The sequence below is a fragment of the Zymoseptoria tritici genome, chromosome 11, assembly GCF_000219625.1.
Source record: "Zymoseptoria tritici IPO323 chromosome 11, whole genome shotgun sequence".
NCBI lineage: Eukaryota > Fungi > Ascomycota > Dothideomycetes > Mycosphaerellales > Mycosphaerellaceae > Zymoseptoria > Zymoseptoria tritici.
The window spans coordinates 1,211,357-1,230,984 of NC_018208.1; the positions used below are offsets into that span (position 1 = coordinate 1,211,357).

Consider the following 19,628-nt stretch of genomic DNA (forward strand, 5'->3'; position numbering starts at 1 on the left):
CTCATGCGCCGGGAGACGCGACGTGAGGACGGAAGGTGCACCCTTGCGGACGGTCCCACATACTTTGGAGGCCTCAGGCATCAATAATGCTGTATGTGCCGTACGCCGTTCAGTCACTCCAGTGCGTATATTCACCTCAGCATACAGGACAAAGATTGGGATTTCTTCACGACGGAAAGGCAGATAAGATAGTAAGAGTAGGTTCAAGCGAGATCAGTCTTGTGATCTTCCAGTTCGTAGGTGTGGCCCTGCTGACTCCTGCTCAGCACTGCAACGACGGGACCAACTACGAGACTCGTCCTCAACTCTGGCAGCTGACAGCGAAGAGTCATTGATCACGAGACATTGGACATCTTTTCACTCCTGCCTGCATTCACGAGCAGAGATCATCGGCTTGTGACTTTCCCCATATCTCAGACCATCCATTAGATCTGCCTTCCGAACATCAATTAGCACTTCCAAAAAGCAAATCTCGCCATCCTTCGCTGCACATTCTTTGGCCTGCACGAACACCGCCATCATCATGGCGACTTCCATCCGCCTCCGAGTCCGAGGCCCTCAAGGAGTGGCGACGGTGACCATCAACAATGACGCCTCCTGGAGCGACCTCATTCACGAGATCTCCGAGAAGAGCGGAGTCGCCGACTTTGACCTCAAATACGGATATCCACCTCAGCCTCTGAACACCGAGTCCATCAGTCCAGACATGAAGCTATCCGACTTCCCTCAGAAACTCAACGGCGAACAACTCATCGTCATGCCGCGAGCTATTCAAGCCAAACTCTCCAGTCCTCTTGAAGGAACAACAAAGAACCAACAAAACGTCGAAACGTTACCCAAAGCGAGTTCATCATCAGCACCATCCCACAAGTCCGGAGACTTCCCAGACAAACCACTAAACCTCACGAGAAAGAAGCAAAACCTCGACTCTGACCCTCCCGAAGTACAAGTCCCTCTCCTCGACGGAGTCATGGTTCTGCGCGTGATGCCCGACGACAACTCCTGCATGTTCCGAGCATTGTCCTCCGCTGTCCTCGGCTCCGCCCTCGACGGCATGACCGAACTTCGCTCTGTCGTCGCGCAGACCATCCAATCTCAACCAGAGCTCTACACCGAAGGCATGCTCGAGAAGAAACCCACAGACTACTGCCAGTGGATCCAACGCGAAGACAGCTGGGGAGGTGGCATCGAGCTTTCGATTCTCAGCCAGCACTTCGATATTGAGATTTGCAGTATCAATGTGCAAGATTGTCGAGTGGACAAGTTTAATGAGGGGAAGGCTACGAGATGTCTGTTGGTGTATTCGGGGATTCACTACGATGTGTGTGCGGTGGCGCCTTATAGTGGTGCAGATCCGGAGTTCGATCGCAAGGTGTTTGAAGTGGTTCGAGTTGATGGCGAGGAGGAGATGGATGGAGGGGCGTTGGCTGGAGCGCTGGAGCTGTGCAGAGGATTGCAGAAGCGGCATTACTTCACGGACACGCATGGGTTCAAGTTGAAGTGCAATCAGTGTGGTCAGGGAGGAAATGGGCAGCAGTGGGCTGTTCAGCATGCGAAGAGTACCGGGCATGGTGATTTTGGGGAAGGGTGATTGTGGCGTGGGCTTCATCAAGAACTAATCAGCGACCTCCAGTAGCTCTAGTCTTGTCATAGCTCGCACATACAGATATCGCTATTCATACCGACCTTCATCGACCATAACTCCTGTCCAACAACATCGCCGAACCGCCCTGGCATCACCTTTCTACCCCTTGCGAACCCCAACATACCTCAAAAACTCGCTTCGAAGCTCTGGCTTCTCATCGAAACACCCCATGAAGCAGCTCGTGACAGTAGTAGCGTCAGTCTGCTCAACCCCCCGCATCTTCATACACAAGTGCGAAGCCTCCATCACGACCGCGACTCCCTTCGCCTTCACGACATCTTGAACGGCATAAGCCACTTGCGACGTCAGACGCTCTTGGATTTGCAGTCTGTGAGAGTACATTTGCACGATGCGCGGGACTTTGGAGAGGCCGATGACGGTGCTGTTGGGTATGTAGGCGATGTGGATCTGCGGGACTTTGTCAGCTGTTGGCGACGCAGAAAGAGAGAGCGGCGTGCTTGTGGTAGTATACCTTGCCTAAAAAGGGAAGAAGATGATGTTCGCAAAGACTGTGGACCTCGATGTCCTTGACAACGACCATACCAGTATATGCCCCATGGAAAAGAGCTTCGCCAACGATGGCGTGAGTGTCGAGCTTGTAGCCGGAGGTGAGATCGATGAGGGCTTGGGCGTAACGACGTGGTGTTTCGAGGAGGTCTTTTCGATTGGGATCTTCGCCGATGCATTCGAGCATAGTCTTGATGGCATTGCAAAGCTTTCGGAAGTTCTCGTTGGCAGTCTCGGGCGCTTCAGTCTCGGTAGTGTCTTGGTCGACGCTGGTTTCGGTCTCATGGAACCGATCCGCACCGGGCATGGAGTCGAACGATGCCATGTCTGAAGTTGCTACAGAGCGCTTGCGTTGATTGAAGAGCTGAAGCAAAAGCGAGCGGTCCGCAAGGTACTTATCAGTACTCCTTGTGTCGAAGATCAGAGTCCGTTTGGCAATTGCTTGTGTGACTCCATTCATACTTGATAGATGCATGGATTTGTCAATAAGCCTTGTTGTATGCTTGAGGTGAGGTCCATGTTTGCTGAAGCAACGAAAAACGGGAGCTCTCCGAATGGTGCGCGCTCGATAGTTTCGTCGACAAACTGTTTACGCGAGCGGCAGAGCTTTGCTTCAGTCGGGGTGGCGGGCAATTCTCCAGCAGATCGAGACAAGGACAGTTTACAACCCTGGAGTTATCGGTGAAATGCCAGATCTGTCTTGTGAAAGGGAGCCATGTGGGAGCAATCGTCCGCGTGCAGATTTGCGGTGCTAGGACGTGAACTTTGGCGCGTGAAAGCTTCTGCTCAAAGACTCTTGTAAGATGCTTGGTAAAGCGGAGAAACAGGCAGAAGGCTCGCCTTTCATGCTTCTGCTTGTTGAGCTCAGCGCATCTTAAGCTATTCGCCAACAAATAAGTCAGCAACGTCCTCATCATTCCTCAGCGCATTTCCAATACAGGAGTACATCCGACAGCTCAGGACCAAGCCAGAACCAGAACCAGCAGGATGGCAAGCCTCAACAAGCTGAAGAAAGCTCTTCGAGAGCAGGCAACACAAGCTGCGCCAGCATCACAAAGGATACCACTATCCGACTCTCAGTACGAGGACGGCTTCAAGACCTTGATCGATGGTCTCGGAAACTGCGCATACCAGGACTTCATCATACCGCAACTGTCGCAGATTCTGGCACCACTCCTCGACTCTGGACGCACGATCTCGGTGCTGGAAGTTGGTCCGGGCCCAGAGAGCGTGCTCAGTCATTTTCCCGACCTATTGAGGCACAAGATCAAGCGGTACACTGCGTTCGAGCCCAACGTATTGTTCGCAGAGAGATTGCAGCAAAGCTTGAGCTTGGCGTCAGACACAACTTCGCCGCTGCCATGCCTGGAAGGTGCACCAAAGATTCATCACGTTGCCTTTGCTCTGGATACTTCCGCCGGTGTCCTTGAAGACGGTAATGAGGAGAAGTTCGATGTTGTGTTGTTCTGCCACAGCATGTACGGCATGAAGCCAAAGCGATCATTCATCGAGAAGGCGTTGAGTTTGCTCAAGGAAAAGCCCGCAAATGGCATGGCGGTCGTGATTCATCGAGAGAGCCTGGACTTCGGAGGTTTGACCACTCATTGTTCGACTTCCGGTCCAACAATAATCCGCGTGAATGACGGAGACGAAACGTTGAATCGCTTTGCGCCATTCATCGCTGGATACGTCATGGAACAAGATGATGTGAAGGAGGCCGTCCAGCGGCGATGGCGACAAGTCTGCCGCGAACTGGCTGAGCGCGAAGACATCCGTGAAAGGAGTCTTCTCTTCCGCTCGCACGACACGATCACAGCCTTCACCTCAGAGGACAACGCCGGGTCGGACCCAATGACACAACTGCCCTTGGATCGAAGCAGTGTTGTCGTCAAGAACCGAGAGGCTCGTATTCATCGCCCTGCCGCGGTTCTCAAGCCGAGAAGCATCGAGGAAGTCCAGAAGTGCGTCCACTGGGCTCTCAAGTATGGAAAAAGTCTGACTGTAGTCGGTGGAGGGCACAGCGACCATTGTCTTGAGCCAGATGTCGTCGGAATTGACATGAGTGCCTTCCATCTGATTGATGTCGCAGACACAGAAGTCAACCATACCGATCCAATCGTTGTCGTAGGAGCCGGCTGTAAGTCAGGAGACATCATCGCCGAAACAATGGCGAAAGGCTTGACCGTAGTGCTCGGATCCCGTCCGAGTGTCGGTGCCGGCTTATGGCTTCAAGGCGGCATCGGGCATCTGGTTCGGCAGTACGGACTGGCGTGTGATGCGATCGTCGGTGCTGTGGTTGTCAGCGTCGCTACCGGAGAGGTCCTTTGCATTGGATATGTACCGGACCAGCACCAGCCTCCCAACGCGTTGCGACCGAAGAATGAGGAAGATCTGTTGTGGGGTTTGAGAGGCGCAGGCACAAATTTCGGAATCGTGATCAGCGTCACTCTCAAGGCTCACCCTGCTCCACAGTACTCAGTGCAGAGCTGGATAAAGCCCATGAGCTCCAGTGACGAAGCTCGAGTCATGTTGCGACGAATTGATGAGCAAGTGGTGAAGAAGCTTCCACGACACCAGTCTGCAGACGCCTATCTGTTCTCGGAGGCAGGCAAGCTCCATCTCGGTGTCAGCCTCTACGAGAGCTTCATCAGCGAGCCTCCTTCGTCAAACTCGCTACTGGAGACAGTCCTAGGACCAGCTCTTGGCACTCAAGTCGTGGATTGCATCGGGCTGTTCGACACAGAGATGTACATGTCGGGTATGCATGGTGGACACGCAGGTGGCAAGACGTCTTCCTTCAAGCGATGTGTGTTCCTCAAGGACATCGGCGCCGCTGATATCGCAGAGAAGCTCACGGCCGCCATCGAGAATCGTCCTCCGCCTGCGCCACGCTGCTATCTTCATCTCCTCCACGGCAGCGGAGCGGTCGCAGATGTGGTCCCATCGGAGACTGCTTTCGGCTGTCGAGACTGGGAGTATGCTTGTGTTGTGACTGCAGTCTGGGCTCGTGATCGAGACGGGACTGATTCCGCCCAGATCGCTACTCAGTGGGTGTACGACGTTATCGCAGATCTGCTGCCATTGAGTTCCGGCGTTTACGGCGCTGATCTTGGTCCAGACCCTCGTGATGCCGCTCTGGCAGTCAAGGCATTTGGACCGAATGGACGCCGTCTGGCACGACTGAAGGAGCGCTGCGACCCACACAATGTGTTGGCATACACATGTCCGCTTCCGTGTCTGAAGAAGCATCAAAAGCTTGTCGTTCTCGTCACTGGCGACAGCTGTGCCGGCAAAGACTTTTGCGCAAAAGTCTGGGCCTCCTTTGTGACAACTCAGAATTTCAACGTCCACATTGCGAGCATCAGTGACTCTACCAAAAGAGATTACGCAGACTCAAAAGGCGCCGACTTGAAGCGATTGCTGGAAGCAGGAGAATACAAAGAGGACCATCGGCTCGAACTGACGGCTTACTATAAAGCTCAAGTCCAGCAGCGGCCTCAATTGCCAGTGGAACATTTCTTGGACGTAGTCCAGCAAGCCGGAGATGTGGACGTGTTGTTCATCACTGGTATGAGAGACGAGGCACCCGTGGCGAGCTTCGCTCATTTGGTCTCGGAAAGTCGATTGATCGAGGTAAATGTCCAAGCTTGCGGAGAGTCACGAAGAGATCGTGGAGGAGTCATTGCAGGAGACGACGCCATCCCAGAACAAGGAGGCAAGAGCAAGCCAACCCTTGTCTTCAGGAACGAGGTGGCCGGCCATGAAGCGGCAGTGACATTCGCCAGAGACGCTGTCCTCCCGCTGCTTCATGAAGACCTGCAACGACTTGCCGGGCTAGTACGTTCAGTGCCAGACTTCCCACGCCCAGGAATCAATTTCCGAGACATCATCGGTATTTTCCAGCGGCCAGGCGGTCTCAACCTGTGTGCGAAATTGATGCGGTCCCATTTTGCAGGAGACTGGACGACCGTCGATGCCATCGTCTGCTGCGAGACAGGCGGCTTCCTCTTTACGCCGCCTCTGGCTGCGCTGGTCAACTTGCCAATGGTCATCATGCGGGAAGCCGGCAAGCTTCCTCCGCCGACTGTGAGTGTTGTCAAGTCTGCCTCGTACATCTCGTCATCGTCATCGTCAGGAGAGACATCAATGCAGAAGACGATCGAGATGGGCCGTGATGTATTGGCGAAAGGCGCATCCGTTGTCGTTGTGGATGACGTCCTTGCGACTGGAGAGACACTTTGCGCTGTGTTGGAACTGTTGAAAGTGGCTGGTGTTGATGCCGTCGATATTGCGGTCATTGTCGTAGCTGAGTTCCCGCTTCATCGAGGTCGGGAGTTCTTGCGCCGGCGAGGTTTCGGTGGAGTCATGATCCAGAGCGTTCTGGTACTGGACGGTAAATAGTGCTTCTGAGATGTCGCCGAGAGAGAGCTGGTGGCGAACGAGGCACACCAAGCCGTAGCATTCTCGACAGCCTCCCGTCAGCCTGACAATGTAAGCATGTCTCTTCAGTCCTCCCAAGCCCGCCAATCTCCAACCTCCACTGCATTCGGCTGATCCACAAACAGCTCCACTGCGAACCCTTCCTCTTGCTCCTCCGAACTCACATACATTCGATCCACCACCAGCCAGCAATCTCTGTACCCATACTTGACGAAGTCCGGTCCCAAGTCCAGCGGATTCGTGCGCACCGCGGCGGAACTGTCGGCGTACTCTCCGCCGTGAGATGCTATCAAGATTCTCCGTGCAGGACCTCTGCCAAGTTCGATGCTGAGGCGAATGTGGGAGTGATTTGAACGGCGTTGTGAAGTGGCGGTCGTAGAACGTTTCTGGTTCAGCTGCTTTGCGATGATATAGAAGTTCATCAGACGTCGCGGAGACAGCGGTGCAGCGACTTTACTTTCGCCTTGTTTGAACACCGCAGGCTTGAGCTCTGTTCTAATTCTCCCTGCACCTTCGCGAGGCAAGAGTGTAGCACAAACCGGCTGGGAAGAGTCGATGCGTAGGTTGAAGGCGCCGAGCTGATCTGGCTCGAATGTGCTGCAGACGATGGTGTATTGACCAGCGTCGAGGTCTTCAATTTCAGCAAGACAGCATCCACGGCGGTAGTCTTTACTGTCGACTATGATGTCTTTCTTGCCCATGCGATGTACACGTTGACCATTACTGTGGAGAAGCCTGACGTGGACGTTGAGCTGTTGATCGTGCGCTTCCAGCAAGAGGCTGATATTTGTTCGAGCCGAGATGGTGATGTTGTATTGCGGATTATCGTAGTAAGTCGTGTTCTGGGCGTTACCACCTGCGGTCTCCTTGCTCCATCGTCCAGACAGAGCGGTGACATGGGCATACCGGGGTCCGGCGTCCATCAACGTGATCGGCGAGTTGCTGAATGCAGACAACGTGAACGTGTGGTTCGTTGAGTGCAGATTCTGCTCCAGCGGAACAACCGTGTAGGTTTTATTAGGTTCGCAGTCGTCCAACTTGAGCAGAATCTGCGGGCTATCGACGAACCAACCTTTTTGAAGATACCGCTCTGAAAGCAGGACTCTCCGCCCGCGCGAGGCAAAGACAACCATCGAAATGTGGCCATTGAGGTCGATGTACTGCCGTCCACTTTCAATCTCTTCGGCTGTCGCATCTTCCGGAACATAGTTCTGGAAATGTCTGCACAACAGTAGCCAGATGGTGCCCCCATTACTAGCAGTGACCGTGAATTGTGGATGTTGTTGAAGACTTGTATATGGTCCTCTTGTCCTTTGCATGCTACCAGCCTCAGGGCTCTCTGACAGATCCCACGCAAAGTGCGCATCCTGCCGGAAGGAGAAGAGGCCGGCGTTCCAGTTCAGATATACGGATTCGAAGTGCTGTATGACATTGTCAAGGTCCATCCAGAATGTGCCAGGTTTCAATTGGTCGTCAACGTTGAGCAAGTCGCGCGGTGAGTTGACGGGCTCCATCTCATCGTGTAGCTGCCTGAGATCGCCTTCAGTGTATTGATGCCCATCGCTCGTGGTATCTTTGAACCGTCCGCGCCAGCTCGTGCCTTCAACCCATGGATTTTTGATAAGCATGAGACGCTGGCCATCCACTTCTCGAAGGTCGAGGACTGCGTAGTCATGCTCGCCGGCCAGCCCCAAAGCCTTCTCGGTCCTCCTCGACATTTTGCCAGTTCCCATGGTGATGAGTACGTCGCCATAGGAAAAGCCCTTGAGAATTCGTCTCCAAAAGTTGTCTGGCTCGAGATCGTCAGATTGAAGGAAGACTTGCTCCGGAATCCAGCCCGTCAGGATCCACACGTCAGTACCACTATTACTGCCAGGAAAATCGTAGCCGCCTCTAACTTTGAGATACGCCTTTTCAACAAGCGCTGGCCACAGCAGATTGGGATGGTTCCGATCAATGACATGAATCACTCTGTTCGTCGAGCTTGTGGGTATGCGGTCGTCGATCACAACACGACGGTAGCCACCGTTGAAATTCATGCTTATCACGTACTTGCCATTCTTCGACAACATCGGCTGGTCCTTCGCAACGTCAAAGGGATACATAAGACACTGTAGCATTTTGGGATGGCCACGAGCGAGTCTTGCGATCGCCGCGCAAAGGGAAGCTACCACGGAGCAGTCTGTAGCGGCATCTTGTACGAGATCAATGTCGCGATATATGTCCATTGTCGGCGCCAGTCCGGTTTGGTTGCCTAGATACCATGATGGCGGAGGCAGCGCATCATCGGGTCGTTTCCAGTCGTCCAGTACATCGGATTGGAACTCGGATAGCGGCAACTCTGACGCTTCGTCTCTTCAGGCGCTGATTGTTAGTTGGAACATGAGCTCAGACATGTAAGGAAACATACAAGAAAAGATCCTCACCAGGAGCTCTTTCAAACTCACTCTGATCAGGAGCATTTGTCCATAGCGGAAACTTGACACCGTTGAGGAAGCCAGCTTTGAGCAGAATGATTTGCTCCTTGGTGGGTAATTTCCGAGAATTGCGAGGTTCCTTGAGTAGCCTCACCTTGCCGCTGTCGGGAGCATTGGCTTTACCGGGGCTGATCACTGCCGTCCAGTCTTCGCCGTTCTTGATCCGCTCGGCATCATGCATATACTGCTTGACACGAGCCGAGTATTTTCTCTTTTCATCTGGATCAGTCACCAGTGACAGGGCCTTCATCGACTTCTCCGCAGCCTTGATCGCAATTTCCAGCGCCTCATCCCTGGAGTAGGACTCACGCAATTCGCTCGCGAGTCGCTCTGCATCGTTGCAAAGATTGTCCAGGTCCTTGTTAGCTGACACGCTCATGCTGCGCCCTCCCGACGCCTCAGGGAAAAGCGAAAGGAGCAATTCGAGTTGAGTTGATATGGTGCAACAGCAGAGGTGAGGTGCCGTCCTTCACGTGCGTCCGCTTTGTTCCGGTGACGTCGGAAAGCTTCTTTGCGAGAAAGATCCGAGATTCACATGGCCTCGGTAAATCGACAACCGGCCAGTCGAGGCAGTTGATTGCTGCACTACCTTTGCCGTCCGATCATGCGTTGACAACCTGGTCATCCCGATTCCATACAGTCGGTAGATTTCGACTTCTTCTCCCGAGTATTCTTTGAGGTGCCGAGCGGGCCTTTCCACATCCTCACTCCTCTCGCCGACTCGCCTACCAACCACGCTACGCTCGCCCGCTTCGATACAACGGAGAAACTCCACGACGAAGAGCGATCACAGAACACTTCAATGGCGCCCGCAGCCTCGAAGCAAGAACTTCCGCCATGGGGCATGGCTCTCGCCGGCTCCGGAGGTGCCCTCGTTGCGAACGCCCTGGTCTACCCGCTCGACATTGTCAAGACTCGGCTGCAAGTACAAGTCAAGAGAAATGCGAAGGACACATACGCAGAGGCTCCTGGCCACGTACATTACGACGGAACGATGCATGCTATCCAGCATATTATCCAAGAGGAGGGTATATCGGGTCTGTTTACCGGCATCTCGGGAAGTCTTCTCGGAGTGGTGAGCACCAACTTCGCATACTTCTACTGGTACGGAATGGTGCGCGCAATATACGCGAAGCGTATCTCCAAGAATGGTGAGCCGGCTGGTACGGCGGCCGAGCTGGCCATGGGAGCTGTGGCAGGAGCTGTCGCGCAGATGTTCACAATTCCTATCGCGGTGGTCACTACCCGACAACAAACACAAGTGAAGGGCCAGAAGAAGGGCATGCTTGCAACAGCCAAGGAGATCATTGATAGCCCAGAAGGTGTTCCGGGTCTGTGGAGAGGTCTCAAGGCCAGCATGGTGTTGGTCGTCAACCCAGCCATCACATATGGAGCTTACGAGCGACTACGGAATCTCTTATTCCCTGGCAAGGTTCAGCTTGCCGCTCATGAGGCTTTCCGTGCGTATGACTGAGAAGAATCATATGATTCTCGCTAACATATTACACAGTCCTCGGCTCCCTCTCCAAGATGATGGCAACAGTAGCCACCCAACCCTTGATCGTCGCCAAGGTGGCTCTGCAATCCACACCACCACCAGCCCGTGCCGGCAAGCCCTTCAAGTCATTTCCCGAAGTCATGCGCTACATCGTCGAGCGCGAGGGTCTGCTCGGTCTGTACAAGGGCATTGCACCGCAATTGCTCAAGGGTTTCCTCGTCCAGGGAATCCTGATGATGACCAAGGAACGTGTGGAGCTACTTTTCGTGCTGCTATTCAGATATGTGCGCAAGATCCGAAAGGAGCAATTGGAGAAGTTGGCGAAGATCGCGGCGGAGAAGGTTGATCAGGCGAAGGGTCAGCTCAAGCCTGTGGTGGAGCAGGTCAAGGAGCAAGTGAAGGCTTAGAGGTGGGTGCTGGAACGATGTTTTGATGGGAGGATTTTTTGAGATTCGAGAGAAGAATGGAAAGACATCAGTCATGTCTTTGGTCAAGGGACGAAGGCGACCCTGCCCACACGGGAGCCAATGGGTATATCTGAGAGAGGGATTTGGAGGACACGCTACAGCGAAATCAATCAGTGATCTATTCTGCATCTGCGGCCCGAATCTGCATGGGTACAATATGGTTTGCGCGGGAGGTGGGAAAGAGGGCAGTCTGCAGACACGCCGTGCTGCGTGATACTGTTGTCGGGTATATAGGACATTACAATGTACAAGAACTCAGTCTTTCAACTCGACCATCCTCGTATTGTTTCCTTTGTGAGCTGGGATCGACTTGAGGCCTAGCGAGATCCCTCTGAGTGTGATGGTAGGCTTGTCCCTCGAAGTTTCGCTTCTCCTGCTCTGCCTTCACTTCTTGTTCGTCTTTACCTCCTCCTCGATGTTCTTGACGTAACCCTCTAATCTCTGTACCGCGGACTGGAGCGCCTGTATCGAATGTTAGCCTGAGTTCATAATGGCCTGTATTGATTCTCCGCATACGTAGATGTCCTCCGTCAACAGCGTGTTCGACACCTTGTACTCGTCCACAACGTAGTAGTAAAGTCCACTACCCGCAAGCACTGTTCCCAGAAGGAAGCCCAAGAGCCTATATGTCGCCGAGATCCCATCGTCAGCGAATTGTTCCATTTCAAACAAAGCCTCTGCCATGCGCCCAGCACGGCTGATGTGGTATCCACGTCGGACCTACGATCCTCTGAATGCGCCAATGGGTTTTTTCGGCGTCACGACGACATCCGCCATCATTCTCCGGCTCGTTTGGAAGTTCCGTCTTGCGACATTGTGGAAGAGAGTTTGCGAGAGGGTTGCGGCGAAGGGTCGAGAGACGGCGAGGTTGCGGAGCGTGGTTGGCATGCGGGCTGCCATGATGAAGATCGGAGTGTATGCGGCGTGGTATGGTTGGAAGTGTTGTTGCGAGATGTTGATCAAGCTGGAGTTGATGTGCAAGTCGGCTTGTGATGTTGGAGCCGAGCTGTCAACTGCGCTTGGGCCCGCCAGCTTCTATAGAAATAGAATATGGCTCCTTCGCCAACATTGTTTCTTCTCATGTACTGAATGACGATAATCTTTCATGTTCAATTTGTTTGCGGAGCTCATATACATTTTGTACTAAGTGCTATAGCGACGAACACAAGCGCTTCTCTTCGAATATACCCGTGCAGGTGACCGTGAAATCAGCGACAATACGCTGACCACTCGAGCATTCGCCTCTCTGACTTCGCGCAGGCTCCTCCAACATGCGAGCAAGATGTAAGCTCCAAGGCATGACAATACCGCTGTGGCAAAAGCTTCCATACTGCGGGGTCCGTTGCGAGCTCCGTTTCCTAGACTTGATAGCCTCCGATCCTCCGTCACCCTTCACCATCGGTTGTCGACGACATTCCCATCGAAATCACGACGCTCCTCAAGAACCGACTGCTGAGCCCGGCGGATCTTGTTCACACACTCGACCGTGAAACCGTCCTCCGCTCCGTCGGCCAGAATGGCCTTGACCGCATCCAGGACGGCCTCGATATTCTCGTCCTTGATCATCGACAGCCACTCGTTCTCCTCGAAGTACTCATGAGACTCCTCGACCTCCCATCCGTTGTCAGAGCGTGAGAGCACAATTGGAGCAATCTCGTCCCAGTATGGCTCGATGGTGACACGTCGGACCCGCTTCAGGAGGGCGGCATCTACCTCGGTAATGTCGTCCTTCTGCATGAAGATGACAAAGGTGTTGTTCTTGAAGAAGCGATCATAAACTTCATCGCGGATCTGCTGGCAGGTGGCTCCGAGCGCCTCGATGCACTTGACGGCTGGGCTTTGGTCCTCTTTGCTGGCACAGACGTCGATGGCGAGAAAGTCGTTGGCGGCGAAGAGGTAGATCTCATCTCTCAGCTCGCGAGGTAGGTTCTCAAGCAGGGTGCAGTGTGTCTCCGACATTGTGTGGTGGGTTGGTTGGTTGCCGTGTGGTTGGTTGGTGTGGTTGCGTTCTTGCTTGTGCGGGATGCTGGATCGTGCTGGGCTGACTGCAACTGTAGACGGTTGATGGTTCTTTCCAGGACTACGGGGGATGATGGGCGCATCTTATACCTGGTCATTGCCATTTTCTTCAGACCGCCATACTTTTGCGACGTCCCTCGCGGTAGCTTTGGCAGCGTTCCAATCGCCAAGAGTGGTACATCTGTCTCTCAACCACGGCTTCGGTTTGATGGTTCCAACCAAGTCGCTCGGCTCCAGCTGTGATTGCGCCGTGCAGCGACAGTCTTCAGAGTTGGTCTACCGTGGTTCTACTCCCGAGAAGATTGCGGTATACAGTCCGACAGTGTGGAAGATGAGGCAGTCCTTTGCTTGTGACTCTCAAGCTTGCGATCCTCGGCTCAACCCTGGTCCACCAAAGAGCTGCAACTGACACCTCTCAGATTCATCCACACGTGCGCGAGGCCTGGCAACTTGGAAGTTGCTTGCAATGCACGAAGCTGACACTCACTGTGCTTCGGTGGAAGTCCTCGAGAAAACGTGCTGAATAGTACCGAAAACATGACCATCTGAACCCCTGACTATTGGGAATGGGTCCAGAACTTCTTCGGCGCGTCGCGATTCTTGACTCTGCATCCTTTGAGTTTGGTATGACGAGCAGAGCTGTGGAGGGGTTTCTGTTTACTATGACGATCAAAACGGTGACAATTACCTTGGAATGCCTTCTAGCCGAGGAGCTATAGGTCCGGCAAGGTGCATGTATAGACTTCATTTCCTGTTTTCTGTTCATCTGATCATCCTTCTTTCGATCCAACAAGCACTCTCGCACCATCTTCGCACGAGCAGAAAGAACCACCGATACTCAAATCTACAAATCAATACTTCACAATGTCGCAGAACAGGGACTTCGACCAAGCAAAGGCCGATGCGAGACAAACCGCCGAGCAGGCCAAGGAAGCGACGAGACAGAACATCAACCAAGCCCGGGACGTCGCGGGCGAGAAGGCCGAGCAAGCAAAGAACGTCGCGCGGGACAAGGCTGAGCAAGCAAAGGACGCTGCTGACCGCGCTGGCCGCCGAGTTGAGCGCGAGCTGGAGAACGATGGCGTGTACGCATGCTCTTCGACATCGCCTTAAAGTCATAGACACTAACTCGACGCGAACTATAGCTACAACCCCAAAGGTCTCGCCGTAGCCGCCGCCGGACCTCTCTTCCTCGCTCTCATCCCCGTCACGAACTGGATCTCGCAACCCGGCGGCTTCCTCGAGAAGGGCGTCAACGGCGTCATCGGAGGCGTAGGCCTCCTCGCATCCGCCGGCGCGTCCACCCACATCGCTCAGGGCGGTAAGATCGCAGCTCTGGCTGCTATATACGCCACAGCCACATACGCTCTATCTGGAGCCGCTAGCGCTGGAGGTCAAGATGCGGGTACGCAGGGAGGACGGGACAACAACCATCCTCGCGCGGCGCTCGCCAACTTGCAGGGTCTGCCATTGAGGTTGTACTCCGCCCACCAGCATCTGATGGAGATGTTCCCCGGCTGGGCTATCGCCGCGGCCCTCGCGCAGGTCATTTCGCCGAATGATCAGCACATTATCAACCTGTTGGGTCTGCATGTTATTGCTAAGCTCTTTGTGTAAGTATTCGTATCGAGATGGTTGAGTATTGTGGTTGCTGACCATATCTTCGCAGGCACTACCCAGCATACGTGCTCAACAACGGAGGCGTTCGCTCGGGGGCGCACTTCTTCGCTACCAGCGCCATCTTGAACGTGCTGCTCCAGCTTGCGAGGAAGCCATTGGTGTAGAGGATCGGTGAGATATATGGTCGAAACAGAAAGTCCGAAACAGACATCAGCGCAGTCGCTCTAAGAAGCCTAGCATGTGGCTACGAGAAGAATGAGAATTAGTATGTACAAACGTAATGGACTATCTTGAATTCTTTTTCGCTTGATCAGATTCACATGTAGTCGTACGCGCAGTTCACGCAGCTATCAATGGTTTCTGTACACTGTTCTAGTTACCCGTCCACCAAGTGTAGTTATTGGTCTGCTCCGCCGTATCGAACACCAACTGCGAGCTGCAGTTCAGTGGACGGTGTGGCCAGACATTATCCGTACCGAACCACGCCTCCAGCGAGCTCACCTCCGCGGTGTGGCCCTCACCGACGTACACACCAAATCCGGTACTGCACTCCTTGGACGGGTAGATCCTCGCTGACAGCGCGAAGCGTTCATTGATGTAAATCTCAGCAATAGAACCGTCGATGAAGACATTCATGTTGATCGCCTCCGTCGTGCCGTTGACGGAGTAAGGGTAGAAGTAGCCAGTAATGGTGGCGTTGTTGAACTCGACGATATTGCTGCTGTGCATGCGTTCAACGAGAATGGTGTGGTTTGAAGGCTCGTAGATGATGTTCGTGTACTCCTCGCCATCGGGCGAGGCCTCAATAACAAGACCGACGGGTCCGGAAGCGGAGGAGATCCAGGCGTTGATCTCCATGTGTGCGGATCCGACTTCCTGCACGATCGTGGTGGAGCTGTAGGTAGTGGTTTCGTTCCAGGTGTTCTTGGCAGCGGTGCGGCGGAGACCTGCGACGACGTCGGGGAGAGGACGTACTCCCATAGTGTGGGCTGTGAAGGAGCCGTCTTCTTTGGGCTCGAGAATGGAGTTCTTTGCGTAAGAGATCTCGTCGCTCGAGTCGACGTGGTGTACCTCATGGACGAACAGCTCGCGCGGCAGCGAGAGAGCGCCCTGGAAGCCTTGCTGGGAGGTACTGAACAGGCCACCGTCGCCAACGTAGTCTTCCCTCACCCAAGCGTACTGCACTCGGCGGTTGTGCTTGGTGTCGTTGAAGCTGGTCAAAGCATAGCCGGAGCCCCAATCTGCAGCGCCACCAGAGATCGGAGTAAACTCGACACTGCCATTGTCACGGCGAGAAACCTTGCCCTCGTTCCACAATGCCCATTGTGCAGACTGATGGAAGGACACATTGCCTCCTTCGGACCCGACGTTGACATACCAGTGAGCGATGCCTTCGCTGTCGTAAAGTGCGAAGAACCCGCTGACTTCGAAGTTGTAACCATAGCTGCCGGTGGAGAGGACTGGACCGACGGAAGTGTTGGCCGCTGGCTCCCAAAGAGCTCCGAGGAACGTCCAATCGGTCAAATTATTGGCAGGTGCAGACCAGAGTGGGACTCTTGGTCCGACTTCAGGTTTGATGCCAGAACCGAATACAGCGTAGTAGTGTGGTTCGTCGACTCCTCGCAATGCGTCGAGCTCCGGCGATGGCTCGAGGAAGGGATCGCGGAAGCCAGTGATGTTCCAATTCATTGGTGCTTGTTCGGTCGTGGTGGTGATTACAGGATTGCCGGGATATTCTTCCCACGTCTTGCCGCCATCAGTGCTCAATGCTAGACTCTGGGTCTCGGTACCTGGCTGGTATGGCAGCGCCCAGTTGGTGGGCAGCTTGGACACCGAAGTGTAAAAGATGAGCAGAGTGCCGTCCACCTCTCCTTTGGTGTTCACCGGCTGCGCAGTGCCGGAGAAGATTCCCAATCCATTATACGTTCCGTTGCCGGAGGGAGACAGGATGAGAGCTTCATTATTCTCCCAGCCGCCATGATCCTCCCAATGAATCAAGTCCTTGCTCATGGCAGAGCCCCAGCTGATGTTGCCCCAGTTGATATGATTAGGATGCCATTGGTAAGACAGATGATATTCGTCCCGGGTGGGATCGTAAACAGCGCCACAAGGATCGTTCATCCATCCAGCAGGTGCGATGAAATGTGACTGCGGTCGCCACCGGGTGAACAAAGTGTTATTGCCCATCGACCGGATGTCTTCCGCTGTCAACGATGCGCATGTCGAAGGATGAGGTGCGCAGTCATTAGGCGCAGCGAATGCAGCTGGCAGAGCCGCCATGACCGCACACCTGGGTAAGAATGAAGAACGCATCTTGCTTGAGCCTGCACTGCTTGTTGATCGAGAGCTGTAGGGAAGAGCCCTGATGGAAGACCTACCAGGCGAGCGTCGTTCTACTTATACAGATCTGGTGCAATGACCAGCATATATACGCCGTCTCTAGGCGAGAGGCCAGACTCCACGCATGACTCCACTGGGGGAGTTCGCGGAGAGGACAAGCACTGTACACGGACCAGGATGAAGACATCGCCATGCTTTTCGTCCCCGCCGAGAAATACATCCCGGCTGGTAGAAGACACCAACGTGTGTAAATTCGCCGAGCTTGAGCCCGAGGTGCAGGCCACGGTGCTTGCCTTTGACATTGCCATCGAAATGCCGAGAAGAACGGTCCCTTGGCTGACGCTGCAAGCAGCGGGCTTTGACGGCTCCAATTGCGACGGTCCGGGGTGCTTGATGAACATGCGGAGAGCGTGTCCACCGATTCTACCGCCAAGGTGGAGCAAAAGTCCAAGCGAGTTCACTGTCTGTGACATTTGTGCGATGAAGTAGGGAGATTGCCGGTTTGTCATTCTCTCGGCGCCTGAGGTGTGAAACGAGCTGGATGAGTCAGCGAGCCACTAGCGCCGGGCGGCTTCCAATGCATCTACCTCAGGTACTACACGCATAAACATTCTCGTCTTCGGAATCGACTTACACGCTTGGGCATCATTGAGAAAGGCATTGCTGGTGATGACCGTGGCGTGACCGTCCGGTCTTCTGCTCAAAGTGCCAGTCATGCGGTGCGGTCTGGCCGGCATTCCAGAGGTAAGCGATACTCGACGACCAAGCGATGAAAAGACTATCGTCCAGCTGCCTGCGCTTTCAGCTGCCATGGACAAGGCGTCCGAGCCTGCAAAGGTGCCGCAAAGACTACCGACTGCTATCAGCCACTTCGAGACTCCAAATTGAAGAGCAAAGTCTACCACGATTTCATCAAAAGCGATACTTCCCTGTGAACATTGGTCAGGTCTTCAACAACCGATATCGCATCATCGCCAAACTGGGCTACGGTGCAAATTCCACAGTCTGGCTTGCACGCGACCAAGTAACGCAGCAGTACGCATCGCTCAAGATCTGCGTCCGCGACGAGACCGAAGATTCACCTGTCTTGAACGAGTACAACATTCTCCGCCACATCTCAGCATGTGCAACAACCTCGGACCACGCAGGTCCCTCGCTGCTTCGGCGTGCTGATGACATGTTCATGGCAGACGGGCATCACTGCTTTGTGATGAAGCCCTACGCCTGTAGCCTGCAACAGCTTCGAGAAATGTTCCCTTACTCCATAATACCACGAGAATTCATCATGGCCGTCGTTGTGCGACTGCTTGGATGCAGCAATTGGCTTCAGCTAGAGGCTGGTATCGTGCATACGGGTACAGTCTCAAGATGTTGGAACAGTTTTGGGCAATGCTAATGGTGGGCAACCAGAGATTACGCCTCAAAACATCCTCCTAGCGGCCAGCGACGACGACATTTTCTCGAGAGCCGAAAGGATGGAGCTTGAAAGCCCAAGTGTTCCGGTTATCGACCACTCAAAGCCTTGTCCATATCCAATATACATCTCTCGCGGACTTACCATGAACCTTTCGGAAGCATCTGGATATTCAGTGTTGACAGACTTTGGCTCCGCCAGGTTCCTCGATGCTGCCGCAACGACTCGAGGCTGGTGCATGCCGGATACTTATCGGGCGCCCGAAGTCTTGATGAGCCTTCCATGGGGCCACGGTGTCGATATCTGGTCAATCGGTGTTATGGTAGGCAGCGTCAATTGTGAAAGATAAGCTTAGCTATTCACGTCGCTATAACAGGTGCTCGAGCTCCTAGAGGGGAGGAACGTATTCAATCCCATCGATAGGGTCCACAACCAGTACGTCCTGCCAGTAGCCTTGGCTCAGTACATCAGCCTCACGGGCCCACCACCACTGTGGATGATCCAGCAAAGCGAGGATCCAGTCATTCCAACGTTCTTCGATGACCAAGGCAGATGGATTGCCGACCTGCCCATTCCCAAGAGGAGCTTCCAGGATATCGTAACGGTGATCGAGCCTGGCGAGGAGAAGGACCAGTTCATTGGATTCCTCCACAAAATCTTCACCTGGGATACAGTCCAGAGGGCCAATTCCTACGAGCTTCTCCAGGACGAGTGGCTTACGGGACCCCTCAGAGCTCAGGGCATCCTGTCTTGACAGGCCTCAGACAGGAGATGACGCTCGTTTGGTGGACTTCGCTCGGAGTGCATGCTAGCAAGATTCAGTACCCGCGTCTAGGTGAGTTGGCAATGCTCATTCTGCCGCGTACACGTAGGCTATGCTTACATGTACGGCTATACAGACGGTTACATGCCCGGTTACATGTCGGTGGCATGTACGGTGTCATGGACGGGTACATGTACGGTTACTTTACTGACTTGGTCCTACTAGTAAAGCGTATCTGTACGGCTGCGCAGACCGCTCGGCCAACGTGCATCTACGGTGACAACGGCGTGCAGCCAAGGTACGCGCAAGCCGGCAGACCAACGTATATGCACGCCATTATAAGCAGGAAGACCATCATACCTGTACGCCTATATAAGCCCTTCGCGCACCTTACACGCATGGCTGTCGGGCTGTCTGGGTAAGTTACCGGTCCGCGTA

The 19,628-nt window shown here is 54.0% G+C and overlaps 9 protein-coding genes across 9 annotated transcripts; 5 read left to right on the forward strand and 4 right to left on the reverse strand.

Moving 5' to 3' along the window:
* Positions 1-266: 266 nt before the first annotated feature.
* On the forward strand, positions 267-1,591 carry MYCGRDRAFT_77021 (uncharacterized protein; the record flags this gene model as incomplete). The annotated part of the gene is made up of 1 exon (XM_003848382.1): positions 267-1,591. The coding sequence occupies one exon, from the start codon at positions 524-526 to the stop codon at positions 1,589-1,591; it is 1,068 nt and encodes a 355-aa protein (XP_003848430.1).
* Positions 1,592-1,744: 153 nt separating this feature from the next.
* MYCGRDRAFT_88098 (uncharacterized protein) lies at positions 1,745-2,339 on the reverse strand (the record flags this gene model as incomplete). Its single annotated transcript, XM_003848504.1, has 2 exons — positions 1,745-2,053; positions 2,118-2,339. The coding sequence occupies 2 exons, from the start codon at positions 2,337-2,339 to the stop codon at positions 1,745-1,747; spliced, it is 531 nt and encodes a 176-aa protein (XP_003848552.1).
* Positions 2,340-3,139: 800 nt separating this feature from the next.
* On the forward strand, positions 3,140-6,553 carry MYCGRDRAFT_49954 (uncharacterized protein; the record flags this gene model as incomplete). The annotated part of the gene is made up of 1 exon (XM_003848383.1): positions 3,140-6,553. One exon carries the CDS (start codon positions 3,140-3,142, stop codon positions 6,551-6,553), a length of 3,414 nt encoding a protein of 1,137 aa, XP_003848431.1.
* A 104-nt stretch (positions 6,554-6,657) lies between these two features.
* MYCGRDRAFT_49955 (uncharacterized protein) lies at positions 6,658-9,319 on the reverse strand (the record flags this gene model as incomplete). Its single annotated transcript, XM_003848503.1, has 3 exons — positions 6,658-8,122; positions 8,174-8,947; positions 9,003-9,319. The coding sequence occupies 3 exons, from the start codon at positions 9,317-9,319 to the stop codon at positions 6,658-6,660; spliced, it is 2,556 nt and encodes an 851-aa protein (XP_003848551.1).
* A 442-nt stretch (positions 9,320-9,761) lies between these two features.
* MYCGRDRAFT_111324 (uncharacterized protein) lies at positions 9,762-11,063 on the forward strand (the record flags this gene model as incomplete). Its single annotated transcript, XM_003848384.1, has 2 exons — positions 9,762-10,529; positions 10,580-11,063. The coding sequence occupies 2 exons, from the start codon at positions 9,872-9,874 to the stop codon at positions 10,972-10,974; spliced, it is 1,053 nt and encodes a 350-aa protein (XP_003848432.1).
* Positions 11,064-11,224: 161 nt separating this feature from the next.
* MYCGRDRAFT_82675 (uncharacterized protein) lies at positions 11,225-11,929 on the reverse strand (the record flags this gene model as incomplete). The annotated part of the gene is made up of 3 exons (XM_003848502.1): positions 11,225-11,496; positions 11,551-11,656; positions 11,759-11,929. 3 exons carry the CDS (start codon positions 11,920-11,922, stop codon positions 11,419-11,421), a joined length of 348 nt encoding a protein of 115 aa, XP_003848550.1.
* Positions 11,930-14,202: 2,273 nt separating this feature from the next.
* MYCGRDRAFT_50051 (uncharacterized protein) lies at positions 14,203-14,837 on the forward strand (the record flags this gene model as incomplete). The annotated part of the gene is made up of 2 exons (XM_003848385.1): positions 14,203-14,666; positions 14,723-14,837. Coding segments are annotated over 2 exons (579 nt in total), but the record flags the coding sequence as incomplete, so codon positions are not given.
* A 208-nt stretch (positions 14,838-15,045) lies between these two features.
* On the reverse strand, positions 15,046-16,794 carry MgSUC2.2 (glycoside hydrolase family 32 protein; the record flags this gene model as incomplete). Its single annotated transcript, XM_003848501.1, has 1 exon — positions 15,046-16,794. One exon carries the CDS (start codon positions 16,792-16,794, stop codon positions 15,046-15,048), a length of 1,749 nt encoding a protein of 582 aa, XP_003848549.1.
* Positions 16,795-17,782: 988 nt separating this feature from the next.
* On the forward strand, positions 17,783-19,181 carry MYCGRDRAFT_50017 (uncharacterized protein; the record flags this gene model as incomplete). Its single annotated transcript, XM_003848386.1, has 3 exons — positions 17,783-18,368; positions 18,424-18,749; positions 18,804-19,181. 3 exons carry the CDS (start codon positions 17,783-17,785, stop codon positions 19,179-19,181), a joined length of 1,290 nt encoding a protein of 429 aa, XP_003848434.1.
* Positions 19,182-19,628: the final 447 nt, after the last annotated feature.